The 21,222-nt window shown below is 40.5% G+C and overlaps 1 protein-coding gene across 4 annotated transcripts; it reads right to left on the bottom strand.

Annotated features, from left to right (window-relative positions):
* Nucleotides 1-2,513: 2,513 nt before the first annotated feature.
* Nucleotides 2,514-15,700, bottom strand: LOC108247435 (gastrula zinc finger protein XlCGF58.1-like). 4 transcript variants are annotated; one of them, XM_017435560.3, is made up of 5 exons: nucleotides 15,362-15,700; nucleotides 12,442-12,643; nucleotides 12,200-12,345; nucleotides 7,049-8,724; nucleotides 2,514-3,935 (listed from the first exon to the last, which is right to left on the bottom strand). In XM_017435560.3, the coding sequence occupies exons 1-5, from the start codon at nucleotides 15,534-15,536 to the stop codon at nucleotides 3,783-3,785; spliced, it is 2,352 nt and encodes a 783-aa protein (XP_017291049.1). In that variant the 5' UTR covers nucleotides 15,537-15,700; the 3' UTR covers nucleotides 2,514-3,782. The 4 variants fall into 4 exon arrangements, with proteins under 4 accessions (XP_017291049.1, XP_017291048.1, XP_037835041.1 ...); XM_017435559.3 differs by having other exon boundaries at nucleotides 12,200-12,643; XM_037979113.1 differs by having other exon boundaries at nucleotides 7,049-8,452; nucleotides 12,345-12,643.
* Between the last annotated feature and the right edge of the window lie 5,522 nt (nucleotides 15,701-21,222).

Below are 21,222 nucleotides of genomic sequence, written 5' to 3'. Positions count from 1 at the left end.
TATTCTAAACTTTCTAGCATATTTTACGTGTACTTCCGGTCCTCTTCTTCTTCTGGTGATTTTTTAGCGGTGCAGCGGTATTATTTGCTCCGCAGCGCCGCCACCTGTTTAGGAGAAGAACTGCAGTGAGTGCAGCGCGTCTGAAGGGCAGAAAACTGCAGAGGGGGTCTGTCCGTGGACATCATAGACAGTAAAACAGATGTTTATTTTAGATCTGTGGCCAAGACACTGGAAGGAACTTGGTACTGTTTAAGTAGTGTTTGAAAATTATACTTGAGAATGTTTTAGGTTTTGGACTTAGTTGCAGTTTAAATCCCAATTGCCGTTGAGTAAAAGATGTGAACGAAAACATATCAGGAGGACAAAAAAAAATGTGCACCATAACTCCTCCAGTGACTGGGTCTGTTCCTTATCCGTCAGCCGGCCTATGATCCGGCTGGAAGTGATGACGTGCCGCGAAAGAGGAGTTTCCCTGTTAAATAAAGCCAAAGAGATGGAAAACAAACTCCGCCCACTCGGCTGCTTCATCCACCAGCATGGAGCAAAACTCTGCACACATGCACTCCTGGAGAAACAGCACTTGATATCAGGGTTATTTAAAATAAAAAATAGACAAAAAGCTACCCAAAGTGAGTTTCAAAACTCGTTTTGGTCATTGAACGCTGCTTTTTACGTCACACACGTGCATAAAAAGCGGCGTTTGATGACCAAGAAAATATTGTGTTGTTGCGACTTAGTGACAGCTTTGACGCCTTTTTCAAACAGTGTTTTAATAAATTATGCAGGGCCCTGCCCATACTTTCCTCATCCATTTATTGTGAACACCAGACACCCAATCAGAGAAGTCATCACAGATTAACTGTGCTGCAAAAAAACTGCATAATTTATCGTAGTTGATTTATTCTGTAGCACTCACTGTCACAGTTATTACTTTTGCACTCATCCCATTGTGCATTTTAAAGTCTTTAAAGCACAATAAAGCAAAGAGAAGACATGAAATCAGAACTATATCAGTAGTACTTTTCTTAGCCTGTAGGGGGCACCAACATTTCAACATGTAACTGACTGACCAATATACTTTAAAACAATAACTAAAAATTGCTGTGAGCCTGCTGGGTCAAGAGTGCACAAAGTGCTCGATATCCCCTCTTGTGGCGAACTGTTGCAACTACAAGCTCACTGTTCTCTCCTCAATTTATGTTCTGGTGTACATAAAGGAGTCAGCAAGGAGCCTATGACAAGATTTTTTTTTTTAATTTAATGGAATAAAAGATTTAATGTCAGTTGAACAGCTTGCTTTCTTTTTATAGTGAATTTCAGATATTTGTAGAGAGACTATGTAATGTCCCATCTTTATTGTCAGTGGACAATCATTAACATATATCTGTCAGACATATAAATAAAGAACCTAAACATTGTACAATCACTGGTGGCTCTGTTTGTGCTGCCCACACACACTTATGAAAATTAAATATGCAGTCAGTTTATTGATAGAATGATGGATCCATCATCAGAGTTCATATGGATGATATTGAGGTGGGGTTTTTTTTAAGTATATTGGCCAGTCATTTACTAGTTGACATTTTGGGAAGATTTACATCACTGGTTGTCTAAACATTTGCAAGTTCCAGACTTAAAAATAGAAAATATCATATTTGGCTTTTTGACTGATGTCTCTGTAAATAATCTAACAATTAATTCCATTGTTATTCTTGGAAAGTTTTTTATAGACAAGAACGGATTCCTTAAATCTAAACCAAATTTTGTTGCCTTCCACAAAGAACTGTGCCTTTTCTTTTCATCACTGAAACATATGAAGAAAAGAAATGCTGTAAAACTCTTCTCGTTGGTAAAAGAACTCAACCTAATGGAAAACCCCTACCACTTTACATACAAAAGAACTGGGTAAACATGTTTAATTTCCATTTATTTATTTATTTTATTCTTGTTTATTTTATCTTATTTTTCTTAAAATCTTTATCATTTGTTATTCATTTCAGTTACTTGTTTATATGCGCATTGATTTTGTACTGTTCAGAATTATAAATGAAGTTTTGGAAAAAAAAAAAGTTACTAGTTGACATGTTGGTGCCCCCTAGAGGCTGAGAAAAGTTATACGATATAGTTCTGATTTAAAAAATGCATATCTGCTTTTTACATAAACGTGTGTGACAGATTAAGGTTCGGACATGTTTCTACACATAAGTTGAGACGATGAGTGTCAGAAATCAACTGAGTTGTTACTAGATTATCATTTGTGTGCCATGTGGACGCAAACCAATCCATAGGAGCCAGATCGGTCATATACTTTTCCCCACTCAGTGACATCCAAATCAGCTCACAGTTTTAATACGTCTCCTCAAACACAAGCCCTAACTGTGTTTAAAAGCCCCTAACAACTAAACTCCCTCAGGGAATCAATAAAGAAGATTTTATTTTATTCTATTTTGCTGATCAGAGCATTTTAGTAGACTAAATTATATGCTGTGAAAAAGAAGATAAAAGATGCCCACTTTTACTGAACAAAACTTTATTGAAGCATTTATTGGCGTACACATGAACTCTGGTATCACCCAGCACATTTCTTCTTATTTACTAAATTATATGAAGGAAATGTTTAATGTATAGACCTAACTGTTCAACTGTGTTTGCAACGAACAACACAAAAGTAAAATAAAACCAGAATGCTCCATTACAGCAGATGTAATACCTAAATGATGCAGACGTAGAGCTATAGTACACAGATTTGACCGTCAGAAACCACAGAGTGAAGTTCAACATAGACACAGGAGCCGATGTCTCAGCCATTCCAGCCCAGGCATTTTACACCATTGCTGAACGAGACTCTCCTTTAATTTCAGCAGACAAACCACTATTTGGCCCAGGTGGTACTCCACTCTGTCATAGGCAAACACACTGAGTCACTATGTAAGGATGAGCAGGTGATTCATAAAAAATGTGTCTGTAATAAAAGACTTACATATAGCTTTGTTAAGCAGGCTAGCTAGTGTTAAGCTGAACCTTGTTTCAGGCTAGATAGCATCTACAGGAGGCTACTAGCAGAGTCCTATTCAAAACTGTCAGGTTTGAGGAATGTTGCAGCAGCCATTTACAATTAAACTCAAGGGATGGTTCCTTCGCCATCGAAAAATGTCTCAGTGCACATCTGTGTTGACCTCACCAGTCTCAATGAAGCAGTCTGCAGAGAGAAATACATCCTACCTTCAGCAGAGCAGACACTGGGATCTCTTGCAGGAGCTCAAGTCTTCAGCAAATTAGAAGCTAATGGAGCGTTTTAGCAAACTCCACTGTCTCCTGAGTCAGCACAATACACAGCATTTATAACTTCTTTTGGCCATTTCTACTTTAAAACATTGCCCTTCAGCATCCTTCAGCTCCAGAGCATTTCCAGTGGACGATGACACAACTAAAGCAGGCTCTATTCAAAGCTGATCATTGAGGGTGGAGACAAATATTTATGGTGGTTTTTAAAAATACTCAATATTCATCTTCCTCGGGGAATTAAAATAGCAGCAATCTGCCAGTAAAAGTTGATTAAAAACGCCAGACTCACCAACGCACAGCTAAATCTCAGTTACAGACAGAAAATCCAATCCTTCGGACGTCAGGAAATCCTTTAAGATACAAGTTGTTTTTTTTTTGTTTTTTTTTGCTAAGAGTCTAGCGTTTGCAAAAACCATTCCGAACAGAAACCAGCAGGACAGAAGTGTCAGACATCCTGGAGATCCGACACAGAGGCCGCAGGAATTGAATTAAAACTCTTAAATGTCTTTAGGAGCTGTCTTAATATTCACGGGTGAAATGTTTTCACTTCCTGTGTGGACACTCATGTGTCTGTTTAAATGACACTTTTGTCCAAACCTTTGTCCACAAACATCACAAGCAAATGGTTTCTGTCCTGTGTGGACTATCATGTGTCTGTTTAAAGATGACTTTCGTCCAAACCTTTGTCCACAAACATCACAAGCAAATGGTTTCTTTCCTGTGTGGACTATCATGTGTCTGTTTAATAATGACTTTCGTCCAAACCTTTTTCCACAAACATCACAAGCAACTGGTTTCTGTCCTATGTGGACGATCGTGTGTGTGTTTAAAGATGACTTGTGTCCAAATCTTTGTCCACAAAGATCACAAGCAAATGGTTTCTGTCCTGTGTGGACATTCATGTGTGAGTTTAANTTTAGATAGTTCAGTACCATTAGTTTTAGTTTTAGCTTAGTTTAGTTCTGTACATTTAGTCATGCTTAGATCTGTTGGTTTAGCTTAGCTTATTTAGACAATTAGTTATCATTGTATCTTGTACCTGTCATTATCATGTTCTGTAACTTTGTCTGTAATTTTGTTCTTGTGTTGTAAAGCACTTTGAGTCACCTTGTGCTGAAAAGTGCCATATAAATAAATGTATTAGCAGAGTCCTATTCAAAACTGTCAGGTTTTAGGAATGAGTTTTTGACATTTTCTGACAGTAGTTGACAGCAAATACAGCCCAATATGTCGCAGAACAATGACATCTAAAACAGAGGATCTTGCTGCAGAGAAACGTTCGATGTTAAAAACTCAGCTGAGCCAGACTGATCATGTTTTAGTAACAGTGGACATTTGGTCGAACCGAAAGATGAGAGGTTTCTTTGGCATCACCGTGCACTGGATACAGAAAGAAACAGAGAGGATAGGGTTAAAACCCAAACTGTTGGCCTTCAAAGGCTCACACACAGGTGAAAGAATCTGTGAAAAGTTTGAAGCTGTATGCGATGAATACAACATCAAAGATAAGTTAGATTATATTATAAGTGACAATGCTGCCAATATGCGAAAAGCCTTCACTGTATGGTTTCCCAGTGAGCAAGGTGAGGAACATGATGATGGTGATCATCTTGATGACCAGAGCTCTGGCATGACTTAACCTTGGAAGATCAGGAAACAGTAGGTGCTTCTATGGGAAAGAAACATCGCCTGCAATGTTTTGCTCACACACTTCAGCTGGTGGTGAGAGATGGCCTGACAGAGACCAAAGTGGCATCTCCTGCCCTTTCAAAGTTATCTAAGCTCAGCTCACTACTGCACACACGCACAACATTGAAAGATGTGTTTGAAGCTGAATTTGGTGAACAGAAAGGCATCCCTGCTTCTGTAATCACAAGATGGAATTCAACAATGAGACAAGTGAAGGCGGTTCTCCAATGTGAACATCTAAACCTCTGTGCTGTTCTTGAAATGGCCGGGCACAAGGAATTAATATTCACAGCACGAGAGTGGAACTTGTTGAAGGAGATGGTGGACATCTTGAAGCCTTTTGAAGAAGCAACTGATTTGACAAAAGGTGAGAAAATGGTCACGATCAGTGCTGTTGTTCCATCCGTGCTGTCCCTCAATCACCACCTTGAGAAACTGAAGCCGCAAGTCCGTTTCCTGAATGGTCTGGTCAGGAGTCTCCAGGCATCTTTGAACAAAAGATGTCTTGGAATCTTCATCAGTGTGCAAATGGCTAGAGCAGAAGGAGGGATCACTGCACCCTTTCCAGATCCAGTGTACCTCAAAGCAGCTGCTTTGGATCCAGCATTTTCTCTGTTGTGCTCTCCGGAAGCAGGTCGTGGCAGGACCGGAGGTCCCCTTCCCTCGGTCAGTCGCCCTGTCGCGGCATCTGGTGATCCTGTGGACACTTGTTCTTCCAGTGTCCCTGCTGCCTGCAGTTATGGCACACATCAGAGTCACGGGGTTGCCATTGTCATCTGTCACCACGGCCTTTTCCTCGGTGGGGAGCGTGGTTTATCGCTCCGGAATTCATCATCAGGGCCACTTGGTGCAAATCACTCTGTCTTTTATCAGTCTCTTATTTTTCTTGGGGTCGTGAACCACTCCATGACTGTGGAGAACATGACGCTTCAATTCTGTCAGTCTCATGTCAAACCTCCAGCCCACATGTGTTGCTTTTGTGGGCGCATTTCCCGACAGAGAGCTTTCAGCTCTGTAGCAAATTTGGCTCCGTCTTCACGCGGGTCTGGGAGAAGAGCAGCTGTGGCTGGGATGTCAGAGGCAGTCCATGGGCGGCAGGAAGAGAAGTCGCTTCCGCATCTGCGGATGGAGGATCTTGCTGTTGGGGCGGCACTGGTGGGACTTTCTGTCGGAGGTGGGGGTGGGAGTCCAGGCAGATCTACCGCCTGGTGGGCCTGCACCTCTGCCTGCAAAGCAGCATAAGGAGAAGAGGAGGGTGAAGTATCACTTTGCCTACAACAACCGTTTCCATTCATGGTGACCTTCAAAAATACTTACTATTCACCCTCCTCGGCCAGACATCCTCAGGGAATAAAAACAGCAGCAATCTGCCCGTAAAAGTTAACAAACAACGCCAGACTCACCAACACACAGCTACACACAGAAAATCCAGTCATTTGGACATGAGGAAATCCTTTAAGATAAAGGTTTTGTTTGGTAGAAGTCTAGCATTTACAAAGCCAGTCCTAGCCGGAACCAGTGGGTCAGAAGCACCAGCCGTCCTGGAGGCCCGACACAGAGGCCGCAGGTTCTACAGATTCAGACGAGGGCAGCTGTCCAATCAGGGGTGGTGTTACAACAACAGCACTTGCTTGATTGCTCAAAGATGGCTCCACCCATGAATCGACAAAAATGATCAAAAACAAATGTGTGGAGGAAGAAAATTATCATTTATTGTGAATATATTTATATTATTACTTTATGCAGATCAGGGATAACACAGACTCTTCTAGGCAAATAATTACAAAATATTTTTGGCCAATCAACAAAAAGTAGCGAGGAAAAAATGCTGCTGAATGAAGGTTTTATACAGAAGTTTTCACTGGCTACTTTTGGACCCTCTGCTAAAACAAACGTATATACACATTACTATAAGTAAAATCTACTTCAATTAGTTTTCCAAACTACACATTACTATTTAACAACAAACCCTGGAGCTGGTCAGTTTAAATTCTGTGTGAACGCTTCAGTGTCTTTAGGAGCTGTCTTAATATTCACAGATGGACTGTTTTCCCTTTCCTGTGTGGACAATCATGTGTCTGTTTAAAGATGACTTTCGTCCAAACCTTTGTCCACAAACATCACAAGCAAATGGTTTCTGTCCTGTGTGGACTCTCATGTGTCTGTTTAAATTTGTCTTTAGTCCAAACCTTTGTTCACAAACATCACAAGCAAATGGTTTCTGTCCTGTGTGGACTATCATGTGTGTGTTTAAAGATGACTTTCGTCCAAACTTTTGTTCACAAACATCACAAACAAATGGTTTCTGTCCTGTGTGGACACTCATGTGTGTGTTTAAATGTGACTTGTGTCCAAACCTTTGTTCACAAACATCACAAGCAAAGGGTTGCTGTCCTGTGTGGACTTTCATGTGTGTGTTTAAAGATGACTTTCGTCCAAACCTTTGTTCACAAACATCACAAACAAATGGTTTCTGTCCTGTGTGGACTATCATGTGTGTGTTTAAATGTGACTTGTGTCCAAACCTTTGTCCACAAACATCACAAGCAAATCGTTTCTGTCCTGTGTGGACTATCATGTGTGTGTTTAAAGATGACTTTCGTCCAAAACTTTGTTCACAAAGACCACAAACAAATGGTTTCTGTCCTGTGTGGACTATCATGTGTGTGTTTAAAGATGACTTGTCTATAAACCTTTGTTCACAAAGATCACAAGCAAATGGTTTCTGTCCTGTGTGGACTATCATGTGTCTTTTGAAATTGGACTTTAGTCCAAACCTTTGTCCACAAACATCACAGGCAAATGGTTTCTGTCCTGTGTGGACTATCATGTGTATATTTAAATTTGACTTTTGTCCAAACCTTTGTCCACAAACATCACAAGCAAATGGTTTCTGTCCTGTGTGGACAATCATATGTGTGTTTAAAGTTGACTTGTGTCCAAACCTTTGTCCACAAAGATCACAAGTAAATGGTTTCTGTCCTGTGTGGACTCTCATGTGTGTGTTTAGATAACTCTTTTTGTGAAATCTTTTCCCACATTCATCACAACTAAATGGTTTCTGTTCTGACTGGATTTTCTTGCTTGAGCCTACAGTTTCCTTCATTCTAAAACATTTCTTATGAACCAAATTAGTGGAAGACATTATTTTTGAATGACATGTCATGTGTCTCTGAAGAGACAGCTTGTGGACAAACTGTTTCCCACACTCAGAGCAGCTAAAAGGTTTGTTAACAGTATTCACACCTGACTCAGGAGCTCTGCTCTCCTTCCAGTCTTTGTCACTGTCTTCAGGTTCTGATCCAGAGTCTGAGAAGCCTTTCAGCTGAGAGTCAGGATCATTCACATTCTCATCATCTTCATCAGCCTCACTGACTTCAGTCTCTGCAGAGCTGGAATCGTCTTCATCAGTGTTCAGATCTGGGTTCCTGGTAGGTTCTGCTCCTCCACAGTCCTCTCCACCAGTTGCTCCTTTCATCTGGTCAGCTGAGCTGCTGGTTGGAAGATCTCTGTCTTCCACTTGGTTCTCATCATCATCCTCACTCTTCAAAGGAACTGCAGTGAAGGGAAACCAGGGTTCATCAGTCTCCTTCTTTACACTGAGCTGCTCTTCCTCCAGACTGGTCCACAGTTCCTCCTCTTCCTCCTTTATATTGAGGGTCTCTGGGTCCTTCTGGTCCACACCAGGCCTCCATTCTTCAGGAGCTTCTTCTTTAATCAGCACCATCTGCTGAACATCTGCAGGGAACACTGAAACACATGAACAATAAGGACAGTTATAACTTTATTTTCACACATACATCACTTGTTGTTGAGTTCACTGCTCGACTCAAAACAACATCTAATGCTGGATGTCAGAAAACCTCCTGAAACTAAATCAATGAGACAGACATCCTGACTGGCCCCAAGAAGATGGTGCTGCAACATCCTGCAACATCCTTCAGCGTGACGGGTTTGGCAGTGGGTCAGTAATGGTGTGGGGTGACATTTCTTTGGAGGGCTGCACAGCCCTCCATGTGCTCGCCAGAGGTAGCATAACTGCGATGAGATCCTCAGACCCCTTGTAAGACCATATGCTGGTGAGGTTGGCCGTGGGTTCCTCCTCATGCAGGACACTGCTAGACCTCATGTGGCTGGAGTGTGTCAGCAGTTCCTGCAAGATGAAGGCATTGAAGCTATGGACTGGCCTGCGCATTCCCCAGATCTGAATCCGATTGTGCACATCTGGGACATCATGTCTCGCTCCATCCACCAACGTCACATTGCACCACAGACTGCCCAGGAGTTGGCAGATGCTTTAGTCCACGTCTGGGAGGAGATCTCTCAGGAGACCATCTGCCACCTCATCAGGAGCATGCCCAGGCATTGTAGGGAGGTCATATGCCCATTTTACACTGGCTCTAATTCAGAAGTCCGGCCTTCAGCTGGGGGACAGACGGCATAAACTTTGCAGGGTAAGCTAACGCTGTTGTTTATATTCCTACTGTTCGCTCTTTATGCTTGCATCTGGTCACACCCACAACCAATGAGTGAACAGGAGCTAAGCCAACGCCACTCACAAAGAAGGGCCGGCCCGGCTGGCTCTACTCCGAAGCAGGGACCAAAGAAGCAGGGCCTCAAAAAAATGCCAATGGAAACGCGCGCAAAGCAAGCCAAGTGGAGTGGAGCCGGGACCTTTAGAGCCTGTGTAAAAGGGGCAATACAGGCACGTGGAGGCCATACACAATACTAAGACTAATTTTGACGTGTTTTAAGGACACTACATCAGAGTTGGATCAGCCTGTAGTGTGTTTTTCCACTTTAATTTTGTGTGTGACTCCAAATCCAGGCCTCCATTGGTTAATAAATTTGATTTCCATTGATGATTTTTGTGTGATTTTGTTGTCAGCAGATTCAACTTTGTATAGAACAAAGTATTCAGTGAGAATATTTCATTCATTCAGATCTAGGATGTGTTATTTGAGTGTTTCCTTTATTTTTTGAGCTGTGTACGTTGTTATACGGTGGGCAAGGCGGCCTTCTAAGGTAGCAGAGTGGACTCATAAATTGATATGCAGTATACTCACAAATTGGAATGGCAAAGATGTACAACTTAATCATATTTTAAAATTAAAATTTTTGAGCATTTTGAATCGATTCAGAATTCCCAGGACTAGGAATTGCGATTCTCTATTAAATAGATGTTTTTCTGCATCCATAGCAGGAACTTCTGATAAGTACTGGTTGGGTTCTAGATGCAACAACAAACTCCTGTATGATCAACATGTCTGGATAATGGGTAGGGTTGCAAGATGGAAGTCTTTCCCTAAAGAGTAAAGCATCCAGGTCAGATTAAATATTGCAAAAATTAGATAGAAGTTTCCCAAAAACCCGTGGAAAAATGTATTCTGGGTTGATTAATGTATTGTTGAACTTGGACAATAAATACAAAACATATGTTTGTTGAAGGAACAAGACTGGAGACCAACAAATAAACACTGCTGAACATGGTGGAGGCAGCATCATGCTGCGGGGCTGCTTTTCTTCATCTGGAACTGGAGTTTTAGTCAACTGGGATGGAATTATGAACAGTTCCAAATACCTGTTCATTTTTTGGAGATAAAACAGTCTCATAATTCACAAAATTCACAGAACCAGAGTCACACTTGTGTTTTTGACGGCAGTCGCGCAGTTTGACTACCTTACTGTGATTGGCTTAGAAGTAAGTCGTGTATTTTTCTTATGATTGGCTGAAACAATTAAAATACCTGATTGGTTGCTGATCATTCCCTGTTTAATAAAAGACATTTGTGGATTCAGATGTCAGAGGAGTCTCAAAATTCACACACAAATGCAGCGCAGCCCAGAGGCCAGAAGCAGCTTGTAAATCAAGATATACCGTATTTTTCGGTCTATAAGGCGCACCTAAAAGTCTTAAATTTTCTCAAAAAACGGCGGTGCGCCTTATAATCCGGTGCGCCTTATGTGTGCACTGAATTCCAAAATCTGTTCCTGACACAGGGATGTACGGTAATGTGTACAGTACCGGTACATACGCTGGCAGCGATAAACCAATCAGAGAACATTATGTAACATAATACAATTCAAAGTTTGCCATCATTCCGGAAGGATTAAAAAAGAACTCCAACCGCTGGATGTTGGTGTAAACAGCGCGTTCAAAGTGAAGTTGCGAGTGGCGTGGGAGCGATGGATGACCGACGGCGAACACACATTTACTAAGACGGGGGCAGCGCCGGGTGAGTTACGCCATCATATCCGAATGGATTGTGGATGCCTGGGCTAAGGTACTGTATCTGCTTTAACTGTTGTCCGAGCTTTCGCAAAAGCTGGCACTGCTGAACAGCCCCCTGGCAACGAGAGTGACTCCAACAATGATGAGAGGAAACCTAGCATGTTTGATGGCAAAATTGCCCAGCTGTTTAATTCAGATACAGAAGATGAGGACTTTCATGGATTTGTGGAAGAAGTATGATAAAAAATAATATGTAAAATAATTGTTACATAGTAGAATAAAGTTCAACCAAACTTACCATTTAGCTTCTGTGACCTTTTATTTTTTGTAGAACGTGTGTTTTAGGATGCGCCTTATATTCCAGTGCACCTTTTGGTGCAGAAAATACAGTATTTGTGTTTGCATCAAAAATACAAGTGTGACTCTTGTTCTGTGCATTTGTGAATCTCATCCTGTGCATTTGAGAATTATTAGACTGTTTTAGCTCCATAAATTTTGGCCTCGACCCTTCAGCTGTCTGCCTTGTGAGTGTCATGTTCAAAGTGTTGGAGGCAATCTTTTAACAATCTGTTATTTTGTTTCTTTGCACTTCTGGTTTCAAGCAAACCAAGATAACAACAGCTTCATGCCAAATTAAATGATAACAGTGTTAGTTAAAAAAAACAGATGTGTGACATGAGAGCATGAAAAGTGACAGTTTGTTGGATAGTTTGTCCTGATGCTAACATCCTTTAGAATAAAAGTGTAGTAATTTGGGTTTTTACTTGTTTACTTTTATGAAGTAAAGCAGAAACAATAAATGTTTATCTGTTAAAAGGGCACAAACATCTGCTGTTTTCATGTTGTAACCCTGTGATGTTTTATTAGTTACCAAGCCGAACTACAAACACAAAGGATAGTTACACTAGTTCTTCTTAAAAACCAAAGATTGTTGCTTCATAAAAACTGTAACTAAACTGTTACAAACATCACAGTTGATCCAAATGTACAAACCTAATCTGTGCAGATGAACTTTGGGATTGAAAACAGCATCCAGGATTTTGTTTTTTTGTTCCTCTTCATAGTCTGCAGCTGTTTTTTCCACCAGTCCTGATATTTCTGCTCCTCCACAGTCCTCTCCACCAGTTGGTGCTTTCATCTGCTCAGCTGAGCTGCAGGTTGGAAGATCTCCATCTTCTACTTGGTGCTGATGAAGCTGTGAGAACAGAAGGTTCTCTTCATCATCCTCACTCTTCAAAGGAACTGCAGTGAAGGGAAACCGGGGGTCATCAGTCTCCTCCTTTACACTGAGCTGCTCTTCCTCCAGACTGGTCCACAGTTCCTCCTCTTCCTCCTTTATATTGAGGGTCTCTGGGTCCTTCTGGTCCACACCAGGCCTCCATTCTTCAGGAGCTTCTTCTTTAATCAGCACCATCTGCTGAACATCTGCAGGGAACACTGAAACACATGAACAATAAGGACAGTTATAACTTTATATTCACACATAAATCACTTGTTGTTGAGTTCACTGCTCGACTCAAAACCTCTAATTGTTGTTAGAAAACCTGCTGGAACTAAATCCATATAAGACAGAAGTCCTAATGACCAACTCCCAGAAGATGGTAAAACATATTGAGCTTTCAGTCAGTTCTCCAAATTAAACCTGTCGCAAAGAATCTTCAAAGCTTGTTCCAGTCTTTCATTGGCTTCAAGAAACTGTAAAAATATTACCTTAATAGGAGAACATATTTATGTGTTTTTTAACATATCTGGACATGTACATTAAATATTAACTTCAAAAATACAGAAAGATTCAGGCTATAAAATAAACCCTCTGCAGACTGAACTGAACTCAGCTACAGACTTCTAACAAGAACCAAGAAATAAGATCAGATTACATCAGTTTAGCCTCTCTGCACTGTATTTTAGTCAAACACATCCACACAACATTCCAGGGATCCATTTATCTGACCTAAAACTTAAATAAACTGTTTTTAATGTTTCAGTCAATAATTTCCTTCGTAGGTGCTTTTTGGCCATCCTGGGTTCATGATGAGCGCTGTGCCCCAGCAAGCCAAGAACGCCTCTACTATCCGGTTGTTTACTAGTGGAAATGGAAGAAGAAGCCTTTTTTGAAGACGAAAAAAAGCCGGAGGATTTTGCAGGAGGAATGGATGTACAACCATACCAGTATGAACCTGAACCTACGGCTGGATCTCTGCTACGATGTACATTTTTAGTACATCCTCAGGTATCATAAATCTCTGGAAAAAGCCTTCTGCCACCTGCAGAAGGATTCTCTCTGAGGCACTGTTTTGTGAGACTTGATACCTTTTTTTCTGGGACCTGAGTCTGATGCCATTTTTTCTGATACCTGAGAATGTTCTAAAATGTACACCGTACTCCGCAATCAGATAAAAACTTTTCAGATTCAGATTCTGATGATCACCAAGACCATCATGGCCAAAAAAACAACACACATAATGGGAATGTGAAATGGTGAGAACCGATTGCCCCCAGATCATTGTCATGACATAAGTACACAAAACTAAAAACCAATAACAGTGGCAGGAGACAGCAAACATTGCTAACTCGTAAAAAATGTTAGCGTGCTTCAGAGTAGCATTTATGAACTCTCACACCAGAGTAAACTAATCAACAGCAGTTTCAGACTCTGAAATTTGTTCAATCACATGGATTGTTTATATTTCTTCCTCAATAACAAACTGCTCTGAATCACAAACTGATCTCAGGCTGTCGGCCTGTAAGCAGCTCAGACCTTGTGATGACAGCGCGTTCACGTCACATTTGAAGTAAAACTTCGCCTTCTCTGTGGAGATGTCCTCCTCTCCATTTGCCATTCTTTTAAAATTAAAAATAGTTGGGCGGTCTGGACGGTTCGAATAACTAATTCCAACTAACTATATTGTACCGGTATTCATCCACTCACTGATGAATTGCTGAATGCTCATGAACCTCAGCGGCTCTGAGGACGTCACACATCAAGGGGGTCATGGAAAAAGCCCAAAACACTCCAGTGGGTTCTTCAATGCTCTGTACAAAAAAATAGTATATATGTATATATTTTTTAAATTTGACAATAAGCATATTTTATGCTTTTCTTTCAACTGATGTTGGCTTCAAACCAATTTTGCAGTTCAACTTTACAGGATTTTAACAAACTGTTTAAAAGCTGCAATAGCAGTCAGATATTTACGTACACTCCCATATACATTAGGAGTAAAAAATTCATAACAATATAATACTTTTGTTTTTTTTACTTTTCTTTTAGCCAAGGCTGAGTGATTATACAACGTTGATGTTTTTTAAGAACAAGAATTAGAAGCTCAAGGCTGAATTTATTCTGGACTTTCTCTAATCTACAAACAGACTAAATTATACATGTGTGGCACTGATCGCTACAAAACACATTCATGGCCTTATTCATACATGCTGTGACTCAATATGATGTGGATTTCTTTGCTGTATGCGACTCCAATAAAAACATAAAGATGCTAATTCACTTAGCTACAAAACACTGAAGCTAACATCATCACACTTCATAGGAGTGTTGAGAAACAGTATGGAGCATTTACTCCCTTCTGAGGAAAATCACCACACTATCTTGTGTTTCTCACCGTTCCCCAGATGTTGCAGGAAAGACGGACACACAAAGACCAAAGGTGTAAATACAAATCATACATTTATTCAATCATTCAGCTGAATGGAGACAACAACTCACCAACAAGAAGCAACAGCAACACGTTCCCAGGGGTGATTCCCCTTTCACCTCCTTTTCATACTATGAACCGCGCCCAAGACCAGGGTTTTCTGCACACAAACAGCTGCAGCAGCTTGTTTTTCCGTCTCAAGGACGGCTACTTCCTAATCTCAGTCGCCCCTGTCATGATGTCCTGGGGTCTTCGGCCTCCCTCACCCCACAGACACAACTGTTCTTTGTGATTAGTTTATCAAAAGCTAAGCGTAACCTCATTTTAGCAATATCAAAGTTTATTTATATTTTACAGTTTGAACTGCATCACCATTTAGTATTTATACAAGCTTTAAATGTTTGCACCTTTGTAAGGTCCCTTTGAATAAAACACGTTATACAGCTGTAATGAGAGATGAACACAAACCATGCTTAAATTACAGGATGAATGTATATATACTAACCTAATCTGTGCAGACGAACTCTGGGGTTGAAAACAGCATCCAGGATTTTATTTTGTTGCATTTTGTCTTTGAAACGAGGCCGTTCTTGTTCACAATCCGCGCCTGTTTTATCCAGAAACTCCGACATTTCTTCCGCTTCTGCTTCCAGTCGTTGTTTAGCCCGCTGTCTCCACATCTTTGTTAGCTTTCGTTCATCTAAAGTCTCCTTTAATAGTTACTGAGCCTTTACAGCTGAGAACAACCCAACAAGGTCAAACTACAGCAAACGTTACAGAAACTTCACACAACGTTTAAAGCAAAGTAGCATTTTCTAAACTATCTAGCATATTTTGCGTATACTTCCGGTCCTCTTCTTCTTCTGGTGTTTCTTTTAGCGGTGCAGCGGTATTATTTGCTCCGCAGCGACGCCACCTGTTTAAGAGAAGAACTGCAGTGAGTGCAGCGCGTCTGAAGGGCAGAAAACTGCAGAGGGGGTCTTTCTGGCAAAGGCAGAGCTGTTTCTAGACACTATGGAGGCCCTAGGCAAGAGGGACAACTGAGGCTCTATACGACCTACATCCCACTTTCAACTAAGGACATATTAACCAGAGTCATGCAAAAGAATTATGATATGGACAGCAATTAATAATTATTATGCTATTTTTTATTATCTATAATTTGTGAATTGTTAATATTAAACCCTGTTTTTTATGTATTTTATACGTTTCATATTGCTTATTGCATCCATGTTTTTAATGGTTAGGTCAAATGTACCATTAAATAGTTTGATAATATATGTGTGGCAGCTTTTAGATTCATAATATTAATTTATTATAAAAATGAGGTCACTCATCACACTAACAAGAGCCTATATGTTGTGCTAAAGTTCAGTAAACGGGCCAAGTGAAGTGTGTGTACTAACAGAGCAGGGCTACTCTGCTTTCTAACATTAGGTTATTGTTGTTTTAACAACATCACTTTTCTGACAGCCAATGTGCTGTCGCGGGGCGCCTCTCATTTAAGGGGGTAGCACGAGAACCATGGTCAATTCAGTGCACTCAGTGTTTTCATAGGGTCGTTGCCAATGACTTAAACTGTATATTCTACATGGCTTCACTGGTTTGTTTTTATTAGCTTCACTGTGACATAGTCTGTCCACCATCAGGGGTGCAAGTACCTACGTTCTCAGGGATATGCAGACACATTACACCCCCCCCACCCCGCACATGCTTTTTCTTCTATTTACATGTATAAATCTTATTTACTCATGTACTTATAAAATATCTGATATTGAATATGGCCCATCAGAACATTTCTGTGGGTCATTCTCAACCATGAACTGCCTCAATGAGTCCCCCACTTCCTGTGATGAAGGCCATCCTTGCCCGAGCCTCCTCTGTTCCTCTTCATCATCATCTTCACCTCTCTATTCCACATTCTCCTCTGTGGTGATTGACTTGCCATGTCTGCCTGCATTAATTTTCCCAAAAGGACACAGTGAATAGGTGGTCAGCAGAAATGCAAACCTTCTTGGGCATTTAGGTTATTGTGACCTCATTAATTTAATTATTCCTACCTGGTGTCATCTCTGGTCTCCTCTATAGCAGCTGCCATCACTAACCTCATGTCTGCCCCTTCATCCCTTGCCTGTGTTCTTCTCTGCTAAGTCATATTGTCAAACAAGTATTATTTAATAGCTTTAAGTAAATTGCACATCTTGCTGATGCACTTTTTTAATATAAATAATATTTTAAAATGAATCACCTGGTGGTGGCTGTTTCTGCACTTCCAGCTAATAATAGTAGACCAACCTGTCACCTTCCTCTATCTGTCCTGATTATTTATCTCTCTTCTTTGCTTCTTTCTCTCCTTCCTCAATTTTCCCACCATCGCTTTGGCGCCCCCTCTAACAATTCTATTGCAATTTTCCTAAATTTGGTGCTGTTCCTAACATGCTCAGTAGAAATAACTAAATATACTCCTCATCATTATTGACTTCTTCTATCCTATCTATGAAGCAAATCAGTTTAATTCCCCTGCAGGGCATGTCTCCTGTAATCTCAGGATGAACGCACAAATGAGAAGTAATTATTTAAACCCATTGCAGTGAAACAGAGCAAAAATTTAAACGTGCTTTGGGAACAAAAAAACAAGACTGAAGTGACGTTTGCTGGTAACGACATGACTTTAATAGGCCTATTTTGGAGCACTTTTAAAAGTTGACAGTATTTAACCTTCGGTTTCTCTGATTATATTTGGAGTAGCTATTATTTCAGTGTGGATGACTTTACAGTCCACATTTTACAGAATAAGCTTGAATGCATCAGGGAGTCAGTGCTTGTCTTGCTATGAAAACAAACAAAGATTGCGTGATATATTTTATTCAATCAGAAGGCCCTCCTCAAATAGTCACGTGGACATCATAGACAGTGAAACAAATGTTTATTTTATATCTGGGGCCAAGACACTGTAAGGTGTTGAACATAAACATAAAATAAATAGACGCCGCATTGACTGGCTGGGCCTTTTGGCAGCGGTATGTCAGCAGGTCCGCCATATTGGGCCAGTTAAACCATCCAAGGGAAGGAAGGAGCTGTGGTTTCAGCAGGATTATTAACAGATGTTTAAACTTTACATTTCACAAACAAAAGATTTTATTTATTCAGAGTTATGGTACACAGCTGAAGCTGCATATTTTGAAAGTATTTTTAGTAGTAGATTTTTTTTTATTTCATGACTGTTTCTGAAAACCCTGTTGAGTCCTTAAAAAGGCTAAAGGCTAAAGTTACTAAGGTAAAGTGTTTTGGTTTTAATTAAAAGGCAGCCTGTTAAGCGTTAAAGGGAATATTTCCCTTTATCACTTGCTGGTCATTTTGGTTAATCCTTAAATTTTATTTCATTTTCCGTGTTGGTAAAGTTTTTCTCGATTTGGGTCATGGCCTGTCATTAAGGAGTGATGGTGGGTCCAGTTGAGAACCACTGCTCTAAAACCAGTGAGTCACAAATTTGGGGTCAGGATCACATTGTGGATCATGAAAAGACATGCGTGGAGTCTTGAGATGATCTACAAACATTAAAATAAATATTGAAAGACATTTACATATCATTTTCCACTGTTATTACAGATGATGAAATCTATCATACAAATGAAAATCAGAACACTGGTCGTTCAGATTGTGTCTTCATCATGTCCTTGTTTAAATGAGTTGTTAGCGATGTTTTTGTAACAATAAATAAGTCACATACAACACACAGAAATATAGGGGGATTTTGAGAAAAATGTTTTAATAAATGTAATAAATCCAAGTTTAAAAACGGCAGTTTGGAGAGTCAATTGACTTGTACTACAACTAGATGAAAATATTAACAGAAGTATGCTGTGGTTTAAAGTACATAAGTTTTGTTTATGCATGATGTGTTTACTGATTTAAAGAAGGGCTTGCTGTCGCCCTCTAGTGGCTGGATGATGAATCCATCCATCCATTTTTTTCTTTACCGGCTTCTCTGGCTATCGAGGACCAAAACTGACATAATTAAAAATCAAATAAAAGGCTCAATAAACAAATAAAAGGTCAAATAAATACATTTATATGCTTAAAATGCACTAATTAATTTTAAAAAGGAGTACTTCACACCCATTCATCCTTTACCGTCTGCATTTCTGCCTCATTATGCAAATAAGGTGGTCGTCCTTCTTGGTCCAGCTCCTCGACTATTGGTCAATAAACTGGAAGGAACAGGAGCCATGTGCAGATCGATTGTGCATGCCTGCGCTTTTGGCCGTTTCAGGAGAACGCCTTATCTGAGAGGAAGTGAAGTCCTAGCAGAGATGTGCACGCACACCAGCCAACAGTTTCCCCTTTATAAATCACACCTGTACCTAAGAGTTTGCGCACAAGATCCCACCTCAGGTTCTACCCGCCACACACCCACATTCAACCCAAAATGGTCAACGCAAAGCACCTCATGAATGTGAAAGTGGATTTAAATGAGCCAGCTGATCAATGTTATTTCATGGTTACCAATAGCAACCAGGGAGAAAAGAGCAAAGAGCAAAGAGATTGTCCTTCAACGAGGCAGAAATTGATGTGCTGGCGAATGAGGTGGAGAACAGAAAAAATATCATTTTTGGGAGCCACAGTCGTGGCGTTACAAATAAAAGGAAGCATCATTCCCACAGTTAATTCAGTGAGTGGGACAGAGAGGACCAGGGACGAGGTGAAGAATAAGTGGTCAGTTGTTAGGGTGGAGGTAAAAAAGCAACTAAGCGGCCACATGTGGGGGTAAGGACATACCCAAACTGACACCTTTTGAGAGAAGGATGGCCTGTGTCATGCCCAAACCTGATCGGTTTGTGTTTTATAGACCCCTGGGGTCATCATTTATAAAACTGGCATATGCACGGGGCCTGAAACTTATGTACGTCACTTTCCACGCAAAGTTTGTGGTTTCATAAACTTGACGGGAAATTTTGAAGTCCCTCACGTGCCTGATCAGTGATGAACCTAACATACATCTTTTTGGTCTGTGGGAGGAAACCTGAGTATCCGGAGTAAGCCATGGAGACATCTAAAAAGCAATTAAAGAATAAGTTTGGTTAAAGTAACCACAAGCTGCAATAAACTACTGAGAAAGTTCATCAAATGGTCTATATTGTGCAAAAGTCTTAAGCAACCCCACATTTGCTTATTTTTATTTTTAACCAAAACCCTTCTTTTCTTAAATGTTTGTGTGATCTTTAAAAAGAAGTCACCAGCAATAGTTCTTCGGGTTTCCTGACTCTATGACTGATGGAGCTCTGAGGTGGTGTTTTTCTACTCAGGTAAGCTTTTACGGCATTGTTTAAATGCGTCGCCATGGAGACAGACTTTTAGGCCTGAATATCTGTGTTGACTCGAAGGCCTGGCCCATGTGCAAAGCTGACGAGGAGCAGATAATATTCAAATTCGTTGTGACTGTGAAGATCTGGGGTGGTAAAAGATCCACATTTACAAACAGCTTTTGAGCTTTTTGTAGGTTCCAAGGGTTTTACAGCTGGTTAACCAACCGAACATGGTAAACAAAGAGCAGGAGAAAACATTTGTTAGTAATGTTGCAATGTTTGTGAGAGGAGGAAGGAGTACGAGAAGTGCCACAAGCGAACTAGATGTGGAAGATGAGGTTCTAGTGGCAGTGGGGGAAGGGGTGGAGGTGCTACACTCAGGAGACTTTGTGCAATGACCACTCAGGAAGTGGCTGAGGGATCTGTCCAGAGAAATGCAATCCTCAAAGCAACTAAAACACTGAGAAAAACCCTTAGGCACATCTGCTTGTCTGATTATCTCCTTCTGTACATAAGTAAATAAAAATGTACAGGAAAACATACGCAAAATATAAACAACAATACAAAAACCCTTAAAGTGAAAGTTCAGCTTGAAGTGGGGTTTTGTGTAAACGTTATAAACAATTAATACCTGTTGGAGATGGCTCTGTGAATGACTTCAGGCCTCGTCCACACGGAAACACAGTTTTTTCAAAACATTTTTTTTATTTGTCTTTTCAAAAGGTATCCTCATAAACATGGCACCATTTCCATAAATGTCTTCATCCGCATGGAAACACTAAAAGTAGCCCAAAAACCTTGTAGCCACACCTGTATGGGATGTATGTAATGTTGCCACAAATACACATCAAAATCAGGAAACAAGGGAAGGAGTATGCACTTAAAGCTTGTATGCTGGGTGCGAAATGTAAACACAAGAAGAAGAAAACGCCTTCGGGTCGTAGGTCAGGCTACATCTACACGTGACCAATCTCCTTGAAACGTTAGAGATTTTCTGATCTTGATTGGGAAAAAGTTAGACGTTCACACGGTGCTGCTGTGCTCGTTGAATCTGCTGTAG

The sequence above is a fragment of the Kryptolebias marmoratus genome, linkage group LG13 (assembly GCF_001649575.2).
Source record: "Kryptolebias marmoratus isolate JLee-2015 linkage group LG13, ASM164957v2, whole genome shotgun sequence".
In the NCBI taxonomy this organism is placed as follows: Eukaryota; Metazoa; Chordata; class Actinopteri; order Cyprinodontiformes; family Rivulidae; genus Kryptolebias; species Kryptolebias marmoratus.
The sequence above is the reverse complement of the archived record's forward strand: the minus strand, read 5'-3'. Positions and strand labels throughout refer to the sequence as shown.